Here is a 19,068-nt window from a genome sequence, read left to right on the forward strand (position 1 = left end):
AGCTGGCGTTAAACCATCGCCCGGAACATTGGGACTATATGTTTACGTTGGTGCGCAAACATCGACCAATATGAATCCCTTCCTTTCCGGCGGCGGGCACTAAACGATGCTCCGGATCAGTGTTGGTCCCCGAAGCAATTTGTGTTCCGTTTCGAATTCAATTTTTAATTAAAATTAGAGCCTTTGCGTGGTGCTGGCGGCGAATGTCTAGGCACCAGTTGCACCAGTGGGACTGGTGAGCCGGTCCCCAATAACACGGGAACTCGAAACCGCGGAGGGTCGTAAGTTTTATTTTTATGCTGGGCTAAAGTGCACACGGCCAGTGCTGGCTGGTAGGGAATGTGGAAATTCTAGGGAAAAATATGTTTCCCATGTTTTCAGCACCTAACCAGGATGGCTGTAGTTACGGAATGCATCCACCGCAGCTTCGTCCAGTGGCGTAACCGAATTGTAGGGGATAAAGTTTAGCCAACTGTTCGCTTCACTGAATTCGTACTGAGTGTGACAAACGAAGCAAGTAGAATGCAAGTAGAAGTGAAAAGTGTTTGGCAATTCTTATGGAGGCAAAAACCATCGTTTGGGGCCGTCACATGTTTCGCTTAAGATTTGTTAAAAAAAACTGATTCAAGCCACACCCTGTAAGCGTTGAGCGTTGAGGGTTGCAGTGGGAAAAATATGATTTTCAATTACAATTTATATTTGATTTGCCCTGTCTGCATTAACTTAGGTATGCTTACTTGACGCTTCATACATTTAAATACTATTTATTTAGTGTTATCAATTGAAATCAATTCAAAATCAACCCCCATTAGCTATGATAATTTTGCAACATTAAAAAGTCAACCAACGAGCAGCACACAACTATCATTATGTGTTTAAAGCGTAGACGTGCTAATGTGTGTTTCCCGATTGCGCTCACGCCTCAGCAGTCAATTATTCAAGTGTAATTGAATGATTTTTATGCATTTTAAACATTCAGCCGGTTGCCAACAAACAGGTTGCATATGATTGTAGGAAACAACAAATGTGTCGTGCGTTAATCAAACATCTGACGCTTGATTGGCATTGATTGATAATGGAAATGCTCATGCTGCCGCGGTGATGGTTAAACCGCATTATGTTTTTTTTTTAAATTAGGCATGACGTGTGGACAGGTTATTTACCGAAACTAAATACCCTCCTTTACCATAACGTTTTTTTAAAGGTTTTATGATGTTTGTGTTTGGTTCGATGGTCTCAAGCAAACGCGGGGAGACAATAGTGTAAGAATGTTAATTGGCGAAGAGTGCAAAATAAAATTTAATTAAAACACCTGACGAAATGCATACTGTTATTGATGGATCACGCTTGCCAATGTCAGCGCCAGCCATCAAACCATCGTAACAGAAGTGGGCAATGAATCGGCAACCCCCTTTGAAAATGATTTTATTTATTTGATTTCATTTGATACTTTTTAATTAATGCATACGCATTCGGCAGTCCCGTGAAGTGTGATGCTCACGCGTCGAAACGTGAAACATGCGCCAACGCCCTTTGACAAAGAAAAACCAACATATGACAGAAGTGGGACCGAATGCGGAGAATACTTTATTGGAAATACGATATCATTAAACTCAATTCGAGTGTCATAAATTGGTGCGTACCTAGACAACTGTTACTCATGTAAGATAAATATCGTTTTTGGGAACTAATAAGAAAATATTATAAAGGATCACCATTTGTTGAAAATCGAATTCCCGTGAAGTGTGTTATGTAGAAGATGGTTTGATTTATTCAATGCGCAAAGAACTGCACTCGCTCACAACGCATTCCGTTGTTCGTTTTCCATTAAATGCGCAATATAATCCATCCATCTGCCGGAGGATGTCGGTGAACACCGTGGTAACGCTTCCGCCCATCGCTTCCACTGCAGCTCTCCACATAGAACCGTAGCACATGGATGCATAAACAATGACAAAATTGAAACAAAAAGTAATTAACGGAGGCGTATATGTGTGTGCGTGGGAAGTTCCGGAAGCGGCACTGCGCCACCGACACGCGGCAATGGGTGCGAGGCTTTGCGCCACGAACTGGCCGCGCGATGGTGTGTCATGAATGTTTATTACATTTTATGATGCCACACATGGCCGTCAGATGTTGTCAGAGGCAGAGGCCCGCAGGGCTCTGTCCAGAAGATTCCTCCAGCACGGTTTGTTTCGGGATCAAGCGATTTCGGTCGTATCATCGGTCGCAGAAGGGGTGATGTTGCTATGGAGAGCTCTAATGAGGACATGACTGCCGATTCCAATGGCAACAGAACAAAGCGGCGGACGTCATCTAACGCGGAGCGTAACGGATCCCCGTTCTACGTATCGGATTCATGGCGGATTTCGTTTTGCCACTTCTCACGCTGATCCATTGCTGGTACGACCTTCGTATGTTTTGTGTCTACCAAGCGGTTCATTACGACGATCATTGCTCCTTCAGGATCAACAGCGATTAACGTATTATTTAAAATGTGGAAGTCGATTTAATTTATCCAACGAAGGAAGTTCTAATTTTTCTAAAAATTGTTTTTTTAATCAAGTGTAGCTGATGCTAGCCAGTTTATACGAACCGAAACGTGAATGCGTTGCATCAATCTTAATAGGAAAAGGTAGCTCGCCTCCAGCAGCCGTCGGTCAAGCGTCTGCCCAGCGCTAAGTAATTGCGGATGCAGCTGGCAAACAAACCGGTGATGGATCGTTCCGTCGGAGTTTGATGCGTCGACACCAGAGAGTTCCGAAGCGGGCCGGCCCACTGACGGAACCATCAGTCAATCCGGACGGCGCGGCCTGGAGTCTGGAGTTTACAAATGGATGCGTTTAATTAATTTTTATTTATCGACTACACTTGCGCGCCACCGTCCACCGTCCGATGCAAATGTGACTGACAGATCGGGGCGTCAACGGAGCGACCGGCGACGGAACGTTGACTGCAGAGAAATTAAATCGATGCTCGATTGAATTGTCCTCCCGAGTGGGCTTCCCTCTGGCTGGCTGGCTGGCTGGCTGGTTGGGCGCAAAACTGACCTCGACTATCATCGGGCTGTCAATTCGAATGCACTGCCAAAGCTTTTGAGATGCTGCCTGAGCTACTTAAGACCGTGGTGTCGGTACCGCAGCCGGCGGCCCCAGCTCTGGTTCTCTGATTGGTAAAATATTGTTTTGACACTTGGCGCACTTGGGGCGCACCCGACACACCCGTGGACCCGAGGACCGGCGTGCGCTGCGCACGGTCCAAATACATTAATCACAATTTATGCGCATATGTTATATGTGGTGGTGGGCACCTCGTTTGGGGCCGTTGCGCCCTCGCTAAACTCAATTAACGGCCCGGGCGTGCATTCGGCCCGGCCAGCAGCAGCCCGGGCTGCGTTGCCAGCCAGTGGCTCAATAATTAAGCTGACAGTTTCCGAGAAGCGTCCTCCATCAACGATCGCATAAGCACTCGCCATTTCATTATCGTTATCATGCCCTCTGCGTCTTGGGAAGCAACCGATAGTGGTGATACTTGCACCAGCCAAGCCGCTCGTGTGTGTCGTGTTCTCGCTTCATGGTTGATCGCGGCGAGTCCTTCTTTTTTCTGGGGATTTTTTGCCATAATTAAGTAACCTTAATTACTTAGCAACCTCGGTGACATCAGCCACGCCAGTTCACGCCACGCGTTGCTACGTATTGTCCCGTTCCATACAGGGACAAGGACCTGGTTCCCAGCTACTCTCTCTTTCACAGGAACATCTTCCCATAGATCACCATCAATCAGGGTACAGAGAGACAGTGCAGTTCTGTTTCCAATCTTTCTATCAACAAAATGCCACGGTGCTTACCGGTGGCAGTGTGCATGAGATGCAATGATTTGTAGTTCCTCCCTTTTTCCAGTTAGGCGCGGCACGCAATGAGCAATGACGCTCCGTGCGGTGGTGCGCACGCAAACGCAAATCCGTTGCATCCGCAGAGCGCGCACGATCCGTGGTTAATGGTTAGCGGTTGGACGACAATTTACTTGGCCCGCGAATATGGCCGACACGGGTCAGATGCACGAGCTCGCCAATACGCGCCAGTCGCATTTGAACTTATCGAAGCCGGGCCGGGGCGATCCTGCGGCTTGCTGCACACCATTTGTCATGGGTACTAATGCCGTCACGTGGATTGAAATTTGCGGCGCATTTCCTTATTGCATTTCAAATGGCTCAAAGGCTACCGGTCGTCGTCGAGTAGCAGCCATTGGAACGGTAGGAACGGTGGAATCGAAAATCCCGTTGCAGTCAGCTCTGCTAAAGCGAGAGAGAGAGAGAGAGAAGGCGAGCGAGAGAGAAGAGCGGGCGAAAGATGGATTGATATTAAGAGAAGATCCGGTGCAGTGCAGTGTGCCGGTGTGCATCTTCTCGGCTCGGCCCGTGCGGCGAACTCGATGCTGCTAATAATTTGGCCAGAGGCGCGCAACACAGCGCTCGCTGATGAACAGCGGCTGGTGTTGAAATGTCGGCCACACTTGCCAGTCACACACTGTTTACGATCGGATCAACGCTATTTGCTAATTAAGAACATGCTTCCGCCCCGGTCCGCGTATGTGCCTGGTCGGGGCAGGGCTTGACCGCGCAGAGCGGGAAGCGCAGAGTCTATCTAAATTTGGAACACGCAGGAATCCGGAAGGAACGGAACGCCAGGAAGAAAACAAACTGCGTTCAAAAGCAAACACACACTGGTGACGTATATTGGAAAGCATTCGCTTTTTTAATGCTATTTGTATCACTATATGTAAAAATTATTTTTTTAAACCTACCATTCACTCATTCGTTCATGTTTGCTATTCCCAAATATTGTTAAAATCTTTCAAATAATGAATTTTTCAATTATAATTTAATTGCTGAAAAAGCTTTGCAATCCTTTATGACTGTTAATGTTTTTTGTATGGTTACACAACATTTTAAAAATGTAACATTTACTGTTTTAAAACTTGCCTCCATCTTCACTAACTTAGTATCTGTTTGTGACTTGTTTTGAAGTATATAATAGTTGAGTTTCAATTTTCGTATATTTAAGTGGTTTTTTAAATGGAGATCATTTGTTTGAGGAGAATTAGCTTAGGTTTCTAGAGGCAACCCGAAAAAGGACCTTTTACTCATTTAACTCCGTATTCTTTTATTTTTTTTTAATATCTCCTACAATAAGTGCTAACCAATTTACCATAAAATCGAACCTTGCTCAGGAGGGAATCAATTATGTTTTCCGTAATGCTTTCCTCTCGTAGAGTTTACCCATTCCGTAGATCCCAATTAAAACTAGACAGCCGGACAAATTGTGTAAAGTTCTGTTTCTAATGTTAAATTGTATTTCCGTCCGTTTTAAGATCTCTCACCTTTCAAGTGTGCGGAAGAAGGGTCGGTTGAAATGCCGTTGGTTTATTAATGAAGCTTAAAAAGGCAAAAAACCTTCGAAAATACTCAAGAAATGCTATAACATGAAAAGCAAAAAAAAAAAGTAGGAGACAGCCCCAATAAGAACTCCTATTTACCTTCATCCAAATTAACTTTTGCTCGCTTTATACACCCGGCCAAGGCGTCGGCCAAACGGAATTCTGATTCTTTGATTACGATTTGCCCAATCAGATCGCAAAACAATCGCGACAAGAAAAAAACAACACAATCCAATCCGGGGAATGTTCTTAGCGCGTTAAGACAGGAAGCCGCGTTCTGTACGCCTAACCAGTCTTGACTTGGGCCGGTGAAATAAGAGATGAAATAAATTCAATACTCCTGGTGGGCGAGCAAAAAACCGGTAGCCTTACAGGCGCGTTCGAAAGTAATTGCAGGCGCAAAAAGGGTTCGGTAATTAATCTGCCAACGCACGGCACCGTCACGCCCCGGCGGAAAAGGTGTTTTGCTGGGCGCTTTCGAACAGGATGAACCGGCAAACAGGATTCTACTTTGGTAGGAGTTCGATTTGAGCTTCATTCAGTCCGCCGCTTTGTTGTTTTATTCTCTTGCCATCTCGGGCGCGGGAAATTTTAATTATACATTTGTTTTCTTCAATGCTTCGGAAGATTTGGGGTTTCCCTTGAGATTGGGATCGAACAAATCAGGAATCTCATTTTCCACGCATCATTTACTTGCTCCAGCACTTTATGCGATTACCGGAGGTGACAACCGTGTTTCGGATTTGGTGGAGCTACTCACCAAATAGGGGGTTGTATTATTTCAAAGTTCCTCGACCTATAATTTATTCTGAATTTAATTTAACGCTCTTTTGATCATCTTTCGGAACAACGACGGATTGATTCGTTTCCGTGGAATGTTGGCCGTTGGTGTTGCCTTTTTCGATGCTACAATTTAAATGGCACCGTTAGGGTATCATTCCACGGTGCGAACGGCTTAAAAAATTCGGCCCCTGCTACGGGAAAGAGGAGGTCCTGGCACACTCCACGTTGTTGCCGCTGGGCGGGTCCGGAGAGCCAGGCCAGGCGCGCTCGTCATCCGATGCTTCCCGGCGGGCGGTTGCTCATCAACATTCAAAACAAAACCCATCATTATCCCCGCTGCTTGATGCTGGAAATGGTATTTCCGACCGAGAATGGCGTCAATCGATACGGATCTGCTCTTCCTGGGGCCAAATTTAGCACAGAATTTGAGCTGAGCTGGGACCAAAACTAGCGCGCCGAAATAACATCGAATCGGTCGAAAAAGGTGCCGGATGTTGAAGATGGCGCCTGGATGGAAAGGATCGAGGGCGGCCTACGAAAAAGGTCCACAATTCGATCCACGAGTCCGCGGCCGGCGGCGGCGATGAGGAGCGAAAGTTTTCTGACTAATAGAGTGCCACCCATAGGCGCTAGGCGAGTTCTTTCTTCCTTGCTTTATTTTGGCCCCGGTCGCCCCTTTTTTTCGTCCCCCTTCCCCGGATCTGAGATTAAGGGTCCGGCGAAAGAGGGAGTCTATTTTTCTCGCACTTCGTCTAAATCATCGCGGACGCGCGCCTACGAAAGTAGGTTAGTCTCGGATGGTGCGACGGCGTCTGTCGCCGGCGATAATGGCGTCTACCGAACACGATGGGAGGGGGGCAAAATGTTAAATGAACTTAATGCTCAAGAATTATGAGGTCAGCATAATTCGTCACCAGGGTGGTCGTTCTGTCGGATGGCGCCGCGAACGGAAGGTAACCGATTCGGGAACTATGCTTTCAATTGCGCTCCGCCACGCACAGCTGTTGTCGAATGGCTCATATTTTTTCGCTCCCATTTTGTGGTCACATAAAAAGCCTTCCAATCGGAGATTGTAAAAAAATCGTGCAACGGAAAATGATAATGTTTGTCGGGATGAACCTACGCAATTTGGTGGGAATGCCGATTTGGCGCATAGGACTCTCTCTTTTTATGGTTACCAATTTTTGAAACAAACAATAGCCGAAAGGTTCCCGAATCCGCAGAGCTAACGAGAGTTAAATGGTAGTTTGTGCCGTACCCGGCCGACCTAATGTCGCATAAACTTCAAAACATCGTGCCGATTCCGAGCGCCCAGAAGGAATCGTGTCAACTTCAAAAAAAAACGAGCATTACAATTAAATTAAATTAAACGGCGCGGTGTCGTGGCGTTGAGCGGTTAGGACCCTATCCTGGCCCTCGGAGCTTCGTCACTAAATTGTTTTCAGTTCTCTGATTACTTCGACACAACTTTTTAATTTGTTCACGACCGGCCTAAACCTGTCGCGTGACACGGATGTATCGTGATTGTATCTCATTTAGGTCGCCCGAACTCGGGCGGCAGGTTTTGGGTGACTAATCATACGGGACCCCGGCCATCTGGCCGTCAATCGACGACATGCTAATGATTCGCTTTTGTTTTTCGTTCTCTCCCCAGCGATGAGTCAGCCCGAGTCGCAGCCAGCCCACCGAGAGCCCCGAAGGAAGTCTGAGTCGTTGGCCTCTCTGCATTAGCGGCACACGGTCGGTTCGCCACCACGACCCACACCCTGGTCGGTCCCTGGATGTGGACCCTTAGTAACGTGACGGCTCCCCTCTGGTCCCCGGGAGCTATGCTGCGTGTGAGCATCGCGGGTGCATAACGCGGTGCGGTTCGTCGCGTAAAGAAGGTGTCGCCGGCGCAGCTGTTCCGGATTTTACGTGCCCGGCCTTCGGCCGCCACCGTCGTGACGTGAAAATGGATTCGCTCCCGGAACAGTGCATCCCTCCTCGGGCCGATGCATTAAATTAAAGCGGGAATCAAACAAGCGAGAAACAAACCAAATAGCAGTGTGCCTGTGAGTGCGTGCGAGTGAGTGTGCGTGTGTGGGTGAAAGGTGAAGGTGGGAAGGTGAGGTGGTGAGGTAGATAAAATGGTGCAATCCGAGCTGTCGGCGACGGCGGCGATGGCGGGTGATGGTCGTCGCAGGTCGTTAAAATCCGATCCATCACGCCCGAAGATGTATCGATGTCGCAAGCGGCTCGACTTACAGCAGCAACATCACAAATGCAAAAGCTACCGAAGAACGTTCGCGGAGGTCGCCGAGTCGAGCCGAGAGTGCCGGCTTCCGCCTCCGCCGTCGCCGTCCCCGTCGCCGGCTGATGACCGACTCCCGGTGGAGGCGCACGTATGCCGGCCCCACCGGACAGCACCGGAAGCGTCTTCCAGCGGCCACCCTCGGGAGCTAATTACGCCGCATTGCACCGGTGGTGGGCCGGTGGGTTCCTCGGGGGGCGTGCCCCAGTGCCACCCAGTGCGGCAGTGGCGGCGGCCCCGGCGGCATCTCTTCTGGACCATCGTGCTCTTCCTGTGCGCTGGACTGTGGACAAAAACCGGATGCGACGACACCGAGCAGTTCCAGAAAAACAGTAAGTATTTTTAGAGTGTTCCGTCGTGTCCCCGCCCCTGCCGGGTGGGAATGTTGCCCTGCCGCGCCGATCCAGATCGATCGAAATGCCGACAACCGGCAGGGACCAGCGCGTGGAATGCCACTTTGCGTGGATTGTGGAACTCGATATAAATCGGAAAATTGAATCCCTTTCGATCGGATTTTTGTCCAATTCCCCACCGAGGCACCCTTGAGGAGCCCTTGCCGAAGGACATACACGACACGTGGGGCGGTTTATGAGATCGATTGCAATGCACATTTCTGAATACCGGAATGCGTAACGTAACGGCTCCGTCGATTGGGTGGCTGAAGTTTTCCGCTTTGAAATTTAAAACCAAACTACGGCCACGAGGGTTGGCCCCCCTTGGGGGAAGCAGGGGGCTCGGATAGGCTTCGGGACCCGGGGAAAGCCATTCGAGTGAAATCGGACGAGTCATGCGGATAAACGCATGTCCCTTCCCGGTGGAAGACGTTTGATGCTTTCAATTAAATTGGGAAAATATCCAATTGCGAAACGGTAACTTTCGGCGCTAGAGGGTGCACGGAGTGGGTGCGTCAGAGTGAGACGGCACGAAACATGACATTCGTCAACGACGACAAATGTAAGTTAATGAAACGCGCTCCGCCTGTCATCTGGGCCGACATATGCCAGCGGCAACGTCATTATTTGATTGATTTGACTACCAATCGGGTTTCGGCGCCCTCCAGAGCGATCCGAGTGGATCCTATCCCGGGCATTTTCTTTCGCTGCCTTCTTCATTTAGTGTTCGGCCCCGAGGGGACGAAAACAGACATTCCCGGAATCAATTTCCCACCCAAGGGCCCACCGATGTGGCAGATCCTTCTCCTCGGTTAACGTCGGTTTGGGCGGAAATGGTAGAAGACATTTTTTCATGCACAGAAGGGGATGCAAGTAATGGCTTTCATTTGCCAAGTGGCAGGGACATTTTTTTCTCAAAGTTTCGCTGATCGAAGGACGCATTCCAGTTGTAACTGGCTACGTCGCTCCAGGAGGATTTTCTACAACCTCTGAGCGGTTGAGGACCTCTTTGAGGGTTGATTCGACGCTCAGAGTATTGAAACGATGCTACAAACAATATCTTCTATTTCTAGATACAGCTTTCTAGTTTATTTATTAATTTATTAATGAACTGCCAACGACATAGGCTAGGCTTAATTGACATTAATCGTTTCTTAACGAATACGGAGACGAGCTATCGGTAACGTTTGATTGAAGTCAAAATATGTATACCCTTGATGAATCCTATCTGGTAGAGTACGTAACTGAAGTCCAGAATGAGAAATTCTTAAAGAAACGTGTAACAAATAGTTTCGGTGGACGGTTTAGGAATGGTTTAGCAAAACTGAGTTTAGGGGTTGCGTCTGGCATTCAGGGGTACAAACGCTTACTCGCCATCCGATCTTATCCCTGAGTGCCAAAACCGCATACATAAAAAAGGCAGTCGATTGTGAGAAGTCGCGAGGAAAGTATTCAAATAAAACTAAATTTCGGCCCGTGGCCTGAAATTCGTGAAACGGAACAGGACGAGATAAACATCACATAGACAGTAGGACTGGAGAAACAATATATGATCCTGGAGGTCGCTCCAAAGCATCATTAAGCTAATCATAATCTGGAGTAAAAAATTTTTATTCTGAGCAATTAGTTGACTAATTTACATTCAACAAAGAACTCCATTTGAAATAAGCTTTACATTTTTGTGTAGCAGTTGGAAACGATCAAACTACAGATTCCAAGGGATTGTGCGGAAGCTAATGAAAGGGCGCATATCCCTGTTTGTGATCAACTTTGCACAACTGGCAAAATCACCGAATAACGTCGTTCTGGGTGTCCGCCAATCAAACAGCAACTCCTGCTGTCAGCCGCAGTTGAAAGCCGCCAATCGAACGTCATCTTTCTGGCCCGAAGGATGGCTAATCGCTCGCCCATCAATTTGCGGTCAAACTTTCTTATCTTCCGCCATCGGTTTACTGAACTGCGGGCTGAATTGCTGAAAAACTTAAATATGCTTACTGCGGGCCGCGAGAGCAGGACCAAGTGCCAAGTGGAACCGGCACAAGGGGCCGCGGCTGCATAAATCTTGCGGTTCTATTTTCGAACCAGCTTCCTAACCTAACCAGAGCAGAGTTTAATGAATGTTGTTCCATTTCGCGAGTGCGCGAGACGGCGCAAGATTTCTCCGTGCGGAATTGATCTTCGCGGCGCGTCCTTCGATTCGTTGCGGGCGCAAAAGGGAACCGCGGGTTGTTACAGTTGCCCCATTTCAGCGCTTCAAAGGTCCTCCCGTGGTCGAGAGTGTGGTCGAGCTGTTGCGTGTGTGGTGCACCTCCGCAAGAAGGGCAACCAACGCCGAGCGTAAACAGCAAATGTCGTCCTGGCCTGGCCCCTGCCCGCAGCACGCTCCGCGTCCAAGCGGTGAAACGAACGAGCGGACGAACGGAACGTGCAAGAAAGTTTATGATTTATGCCAACATATGGTGGGAGCGTGCAAATCTTAACATTGAAATATTTGCCTCAAGAATCGCCGGGCGTACCCCAAATAACCTATGCGTGTATGTGTAAGCGTCATCTGGCGGTGGTGACCGACCAGCTGGGGCCCCGAGTCTGCGTGTGGTGGTTTTGAAGGAAAAGTTAAACACGACCAAGGAAAGGAGCCAAAAATTACGATCGCACCCGAGGAGCGTCGCCAAGAAATAGAGCAGCACTTTTGATCTGATATTTATGAAGCCACCAAATGTTGGACCTTGGCACTGGAACGGGGACTTGTGGTCTTTGAGCTACCGCACACAGACCGACGTGTTCGCCACGGGTCGTTCCAGAGATCGACTTGAGAGACAAAGTCTCTCTCTTTCTTGGTTCAACTCCTAGAAATGGCCTTCTTGGTGATTCTAGAATAGGGTGCTGCCGTCCAGTGTTTGGATTGCGAAGATGGGCCGCAAAACATCGATGGTTGGCTGTGTGTCTGTATGGCACGTAGCGCCATCCCGTTGAAACCAAATGTCGTCCAAGTTATTAGCTTTGAAGCGTTAGATTAATTTTTTAAAATTTCCCAATTTTCTACAAGCGTATAGCAGTCCCATTTAAAAGTCAAGTAATCGGTAGTTCACAAAATCAAAACCCTCGATGGATCACCCTTTGCACATTAAGGAACCTTCGTTATCACGATTCAGCTATTAGGGGCCACCACAAAAAGGGCTAGAAAATCACCTCATCAAAAAGGACTCAAATTTAGCGCTCCCGGGAGACACCTTTCCATAAAGTAAAACACTGGCCAATGGCCTACGGTAACTGGTAGGGATGTATCTGGCCGGTTGACAGCAGCGAAAATATGCTCCCCGACACGGGTTGCTGCGCGCCGTTCATCACACCACTGCCACACTCCGCCACTGCGGTCGTCGGTTCGTGGAAGTTGTTCGCCGCCGCCACATTTTGTTGGGCCACATTATTTGGCCGAAGAAGTGCGCGCAAGACGCTGCGATCGAAGCAATACGCAACGCGCGGAGAACGAGTGGTAAGAGAAAGGCGAAGAAAAAAGAGAGCGACGCGAAAAACAGATTTTGCTCCTGGTGTGGTCCGGAGGCAGGGAAGTTTTCCAGAAAGCCTTTTTCCACGCGCAGCACTTCCATAAACCGCAGAACGCCGGCCTGAATAATGGATGTTGGCTCGATGCTCTGTGTGTGCGCAAGCAAGGCGCTCGAGTTTATTTTCGCGCTACGCGAGGCCAGCGTCGGTCGGTCGGTCGGGAGTTACTTTCCGGTGGCCTTCCGCCTCTTCGGTTGTGCCCTGCGTCCCCATCCTCCACAGCAGCCCCCGGGAGTGTCTGTATCGGTCGGATCGCGTGGTTTGGCGGGTGGTTTGTGGATCGCTTGGCTGTTTAGTGTGTTGGCACCGGGTTTTGGGCCGTCGGGCAATGTGGCCGCCGGTTGCCTCGGGCCGCTGCACTCTGCAGCTCAGGAGCTAGCAAGGGGGTTGGCACGGGGAAATGCCTCTGTGGAGGCTCTTGGTGGTCGGTGCGGTTTCTGGTCGCTCGCAGCGAAGCTCAACACATGCCCTGGCCCCGTTTGGAAAAGCTCCGAACTATGAATTTCACATTATGCTTTGCTGCCGGTGAATTATGACATGATTCTCGTAATAATAATTCTACCCGCGGCCGGCACTTTCGGGTGGGAAACTTTGGGATCAACATAAAGAGAGAGATGTGCGGAGATCTATGCGCGCGCGAAACGATAGTTATGATGGTCGCACCGCGCGCTCGGTGGAGTTCTGTGCCACGGAATGGGTGGCGAATGCGGATCATTTAACCATCTTTCAGGGTAGAGTATCGCTCGGACATTGCTAGTCCTTTTTGACAGTCAAAACACAGTCGTTGAATCGTGAAAGGTCATTCAAGAAACCTTGGCCTTTGGTAGAACTCACCGGGTTTTGGAATGCAAAATCAATTGCAAATGTAGTTCGTTTCCACCGGTTAAGTTTCAGCTCCGAGTGGGTCACCCAATGGTAGTTTATTGCTTGCCCAACTTCATTAGAATATAATAAAAATCTACGACCGTGCGGTCCTCATGGGGTGCGGCGAACCATTTTCGACCCATAAATTGTCTCTCCAACCACTTTGCCTGCTTAGCGGCCCGATCCCGGACCGTAGATTGCACATTACTTTGCATCATCCATCCGACCGGTGGGCGGGCGTGTTATGCATTCAAGCCAACTCTTTCTCTATTTGCCGGCTTTCCGAGCGGTAAGCTTCTTAGCCGTTTCCCATGAACCCCGTTTTCTGACCGTATTTGCCAGATCATTCCCAGTGCCATGGCGGCAGCCGTCCTTCGGAGTCGTACGTTGCGACGAACATTTGTTAGCACAAATCAATATGCAGTCGAGGAAATTCGTTCTAGTTTATTATGAAATAGTGCTCCCGAGGAGTCCGTAGATGCAGCGTAGGGAATAAAACGCATAGTCTGGCGAGTCGTGAATGGCGCAGCTCCGGGAACAGCTGCGATATATTTCACGGGATTCCGTTGTTTAAGCCAGCGATCTGCTGACTGGATCTGCTCGGGCTGCTGGGACACAGTCCCGCTCCCTGATGGTTGGCGTCTGTCAATTGTTATCTAGCGTTTGGCTAAAAGCATTACGAAATGGCATTCGTCCGGGGGGTTGTGATAATTTTTCATCCCTCCGATATGCATTACAGTTGCGAGTAAGAGATTCTCGCGCGAGTAAGAGATTCTCGCGCGAGTAAGAGTAAGAGTAAGAGAGTTGGTTTTTTCTCAGTTCAATCAGCTCAGTTGGTTGATTCAATGTAGCTGTAGCTTCGCGGAGAACTTCTTCTCTTAATGTGCATTGTATTGTGCACTTTTCTTTCATCTTCCTGGACCCACGCATGATTCGATTCTGACCTTTTATGTCCCATTTCCGGCAGCCGCATGGCTAGTTGGTCAAAGAACTCGTATCCTTAAGAACCCTACTAATGGTCCATGTATCTTGCATCCCAACGAGCGTTGCGTTGTGTGCTTTTCCACTCTCCATTGTTTAATGTGGTCTATTTTCTCATGTCCTGTCCTCTCAAGTGAGATAATGCTTTTGCTATTGCCTGCAATTCGAAAAATTGTTCTGACCCTGCTCTGTTCTCTGCACTACAGAAAAACAGCAGAAACTAAATGAAATGAAATGTTAGTACCATGATATTCATGGAAATAATACAGCATGTTTAGAATCAGGATTTAACTCAGGTTCACAAGGATGACACATGATTTATCCGCGTAAAGCTCCTGCATAATTTGACAAAATTGAAAATAATTTGACATTTCACTCAAGGTCCTCCATTAGTTGCACATTCTACACCAATCCGTGAGAGTTTGAGTGGAATAATATTGATTTTTTGACCGAGATCGTGACCCGCGCTTTGAGCAGTCCGATGTCCAACGACCCATTTTTTGGGAATTTTGAAGCTAAAGTTCATGAACGTTTGGAGCGTATCGCGTTTAAACTTGTTTGGGGCGCCCAAACTAGCACCGTTCTTTGTTGCCAAAAATGGAAACTTCTCAGTAGGGCTCATTCCTAAAATCGATGCACTTCACATTTGCCCAGCCCACAACGGACACAGGAATAAAATGTTTAACGTAAACTTTCGGTGGAAATTATATGGTATATCTTAAATTCACGACCATTGCATTGTTTGCCCTTACAACCTGTCAACTCTCTCGTACTTTTTAAATACAGATTGCTGTGCATCCGTATACTGATTTGGGCGAAATTAGCTTTCGGCCGGCGTAGTAATGAAAGTTGGGCAAATAGATAAACAATCTCATCACCCGAAGCCACACCGAAAACCGAAGGAAATCGTTCGGTGAAACGTGCATGCACCGCTACATTTAGCACCGTGAATAAGTGATGAGAAGGTTGCCCGATGTTGGTGCGGGCCAGCCGGAATGTTCGGCAGCGATTCGGCGGTGTAAGTTCCGCAGCTCATGGCTTATGCACGACCATGCTCGGCGCCGCTTTGTCTACGCCTAGCACACCGCCACGTACGCACATCCATTAGCATTCATTAATTCACCTAATGGCCTAGGAGGAGACGCTCGTGGTCATCGCGAAAGCTTTCGCCCACAATGCACCGGCTAATCGCGGTGTCCGCATTTGGTTGCGGATTTGAAAGTGGTGCAGCATTAACAGTACTCATTGGCACAGCTTCCCGTTCTTATTGGTTAGAAACACATCACACCGAGAATGCAGCGTTTTCGTAACACAAACGTAAGTACTCAAGGCCTTACTTGGAAGTCCAAAGTGACCAAAGGTTGACCCCTGTAGGGGGTGGTGGCCGTGTCAACATAATATGTTTACGAACCCAGAACCATTCACGCTGACCAGGATAAGCTGGAGCTTTCATCAAATATCTTTATTTTTTGTTTCGACGCGCACCCCGGTAACCTGCGGTATTTCCTGGCAGACTCAACGTTCGCTCAGCATGACCGATGCAAACTTGGGAAGCATACCCTGCAGACTTACCCCGTGGGCCCCAAAGTGATAACAAACTGGAAAACAAGTTTACGGGCAAACATGGGGCTGCTTTGCTGCACATGGCTTAAATTAAATCTCCCGGAGCTTACTGTGGGCATCAATCGGACACGGACGGCGTACAGTTGGCCCTCGGATCCGTAATAATAGAGCCGGCTGGCCGGGTGATATCCGCTCGGGCGAAAACGAAACCTGCAGTGAATCTTCCGATTTTTTTATGTTCTTATTGTGTACCGACCGGTTTGGTTTGAGCAATAGCTGGCCCCAAAACTTTGATCTCGCTTCCCGTAACGTCATTAAACACAGTTCCTTCTTGGTTGGGGGGTAGGGCATTTTGTGTCCCGAAAACTTCTCACCAACCTGGGCCACCGACCCTGGGCCGTGCGGCAGGTTGTTACGGTATGGCCAGCTGTTTGAGTGTGTGGCGTGTTTCGGGAAGTAAAATATTGAAGAAGCATTTTAATTACGTTGGCCGGCCTCTCGCACAGTTCAGCCAGATTTGCATTCGCCCGTACGCGTTGAAGTCCTGGGAATAAAACGGATGTATTTAACCTACATGGAAGGGCACACATTGCGGGTGGTTACCGTAGTGCACTCGGTCCCGGGCAGCAATTTGCCGAGACGGGAAGTAAACTTTGAACGGAGTGAAGTTTCTGTGGGCCTGAAGTTCTTCCTGAAGATTTACACCACTTCTTTGAAGTTTACGATTGCTTGCTGCAGGAGGCAACCGGCAACTAGCATTTGGCTCGATAATTAAAATCAGATGTTGCTTTTATAGTGTTTTTGTTCCATTTTAAGTTCCAGTTCCATTATCAATTTAGGCCTCGATCTCTAGCAGATAGAAGAAAAAACAATAAGATAATCGATTTAGTTACGTTTTATACCGATACGGAAATGACTAATACGTGAAAAGTCGAGGCAAATATTAAATTGTTTCCTGCAGTTACTACGTTCGACATTGTAGGAGTCGTTTAATAGTTGCTTGATCTATATTTCGACCAATCTCGGTAAATAAATAAATCTTTTTGATTTGTTTCTGTTGTATTGCGGCTCATTGCTTAGGTTGCTCGGTATTATCAATGTTTCACTGACTTCCCCTGAATAGTATTAATCAGTGTCAGCATCACCGGAAAGGTAGAAAGTAACCCATAAACCTATACTCCTGAGGAACGTGCTATTGAATAGAGTATCGTTACTATGGACATAAATGAAACTGTTTTCAGCACATTCATAAATTGCGAATGCTATCTCGTTAAAGTACGAGTTGAATGTGGATGAATTAAAACGGTTCCACGAACGGTGCGAATGAAAGTGAGCGAAACTCAAAACATTGTAAGCGACTCGGACTTGGGTGGGGCACGCAGCAGCGAGCTCAGAACTTGACACCAGCTGCAGTGTCAATTTTGTGACACGGCTGACATCATCAAAACGAAACATGTGCCATTGTGTTCGTCCGTCTAATGTGCTTCAAATGCGACACTCGTCCTGGAAAATCCACCCGTCCATTGGCCCCCCCGTATTATGCTCGTTTCAAGTTTTCATCATTCAAAACGCCCATCATGCAAGTGTGTATCGCCGCCATTCGCTTGCCCAAGTCTCCACGGCTTGTTTTGTGCAGACCATAGTAGACGGACCTTCAATGGCGTGCACCGTTCGTTGCCGGACGCCTCCACCCCCTTGCAGCCAAGGGCAGAAGCCTCATGAAGGCCATGCGTTACCTACACAATATCTTGGCCGACATCGACATCAAAAAGTCCACTCGGCCCAAAGCCCATGAGATGAGATCAAGACGCACACCCGGCTCGCCAAGGACGCCAGCACGTGGGTCGCCCGTCCGTCTGCCAAGCACTACTCCATTAGCGAGCCCACTTCTTGCAGACGTAGCCGCAACGGCAGCAACAGAGCGCGGCCCGAAAGCAACAAGAACGGTGGACGATTTTTCAGGGCTCTTAACGAGGTTCTAACGCTCGCTGGCAGGTGCTGCTCGCTGGAACGTGTTGAGAGCTGGCCCATCTACACATCCTTTCCCGCTTCCCTTTCCGCCCTGCCCGCCAGCGGCCAGCCCAGCGAGCTGCAAGAAAAACATCGACCCATAAACTAAATTGTTTGTGAAAATTACACGACCATTTTGTTTTGGCTTCATGCTTTTGCACTTGCTTACCTCTCGCTCTCTCTCTCTCTCTCTCTCTGGCTCGCTTTGTGTGTTCCACCTCTTCATTGCCACTTGCTTGTGGGCCGTAGGCGGATGGCGGAATATTGTCGCCCACCCCACAAGAGCCCGAGTGAAACGAAACTAGCTGTGCCGGGCGGCGGCAAAAGTCGACCAAAGTGTGAAGCAGTCGACAAGGAGTTAGTGAAAAACTTGCCGAAAAAAAATGCGTAACGCGAATACGAAAGACTCTGAGGAGGACACAGCAGAAGCAGACGCGAGAAGAAAAAAACAAATCCGCCGTTAAAAAATGGTGCCGCTTCACGCCGCCGGATTTGGGCACGGGCACGTGTTCACAACTTCAAACGTGCTTCCGCGCACCACCGAGAGGTAGCACGAGGTCCAAAACTTTACGCGGAATTTACGGCGCCCGGAGTCCGACGGGGGACGGCCATTTCGGCGAAAATCTGGAAAGTTTGTTATGCAAGTTGGGCTGGCACCAAACCGACGCCGCCGCCGCCGGCAGCATCGGGCCGGCGGCAATAAAGGAAAACATAAGATAACCAAGAATGTGGCAGAGCAATGGGAAAACTTCGCGACTCCCGCGGCTGACAGGCTGGCCGAGGGCGTGCATCCTGCAAACAACAACTGGCGGCGAAAAGAAAAAGCGGGAAGCGAAAAACAAAAAAAACCAAAATGTGAGGTCACAAACTTGAGGCTCATCCCCGCGTGCTGTGGGGAGGAGTGTGCTGGTCAGAGGAGTGCCGGGAGCTGCAGGGCTCCAGAAATGATTTTGAATGTTAAATGGTGGTTCGAACGGTTTCAGCGCAGGTTCGCCGAAAATCAGGCACGGAACCTGGGCCGACTAGTGGGAAATTATGTTCCTCACTCCTCTCGGAAGCTCGGAACCAGGCCACGTACGGCTGGGGCCATAACCCGGCAAGCGAACCGCACGCTATTGGCACATAAAATTTATCCGTAATGGCGATGGATTTCGGTCGTGGACAGAAACCTTAAGGAGCCCA

At 48.7% G+C, this 19,068-nt stretch overlaps 1 protein-coding gene across 1 annotated transcript in view; it reads left to right on the forward strand.

Moving 5' to 3' along the window:
- The first annotated feature begins 8,348 nt into the window (after window positions 1-8,348).
- Window positions 8,349-19,068, forward strand: part of LOC131207577 (hemicentin-1) — a 67,241-nt gene continuing 56,521 nt past the window's right edge. Inside the window, exon 1 of the mRNA XM_058200196.1 lies at window positions 8,349-8,844. Within this exon, the coding sequence (XP_058056179.1) occupies window positions 8,349-8,844 (496 nt within the window). The remainder of the gene's footprint in view (window positions 8,845-19,068) is intronic.

This window comes from Anopheles bellator, chromosome 2 (assembly GCF_943735745.2).
Source record: "Anopheles bellator chromosome 2, idAnoBellAS_SP24_06.2, whole genome shotgun sequence".
Classification (NCBI taxonomy): domain Eukaryota; kingdom Metazoa; phylum Arthropoda; class Insecta; order Diptera; family Culicidae; genus Anopheles; species Anopheles bellator.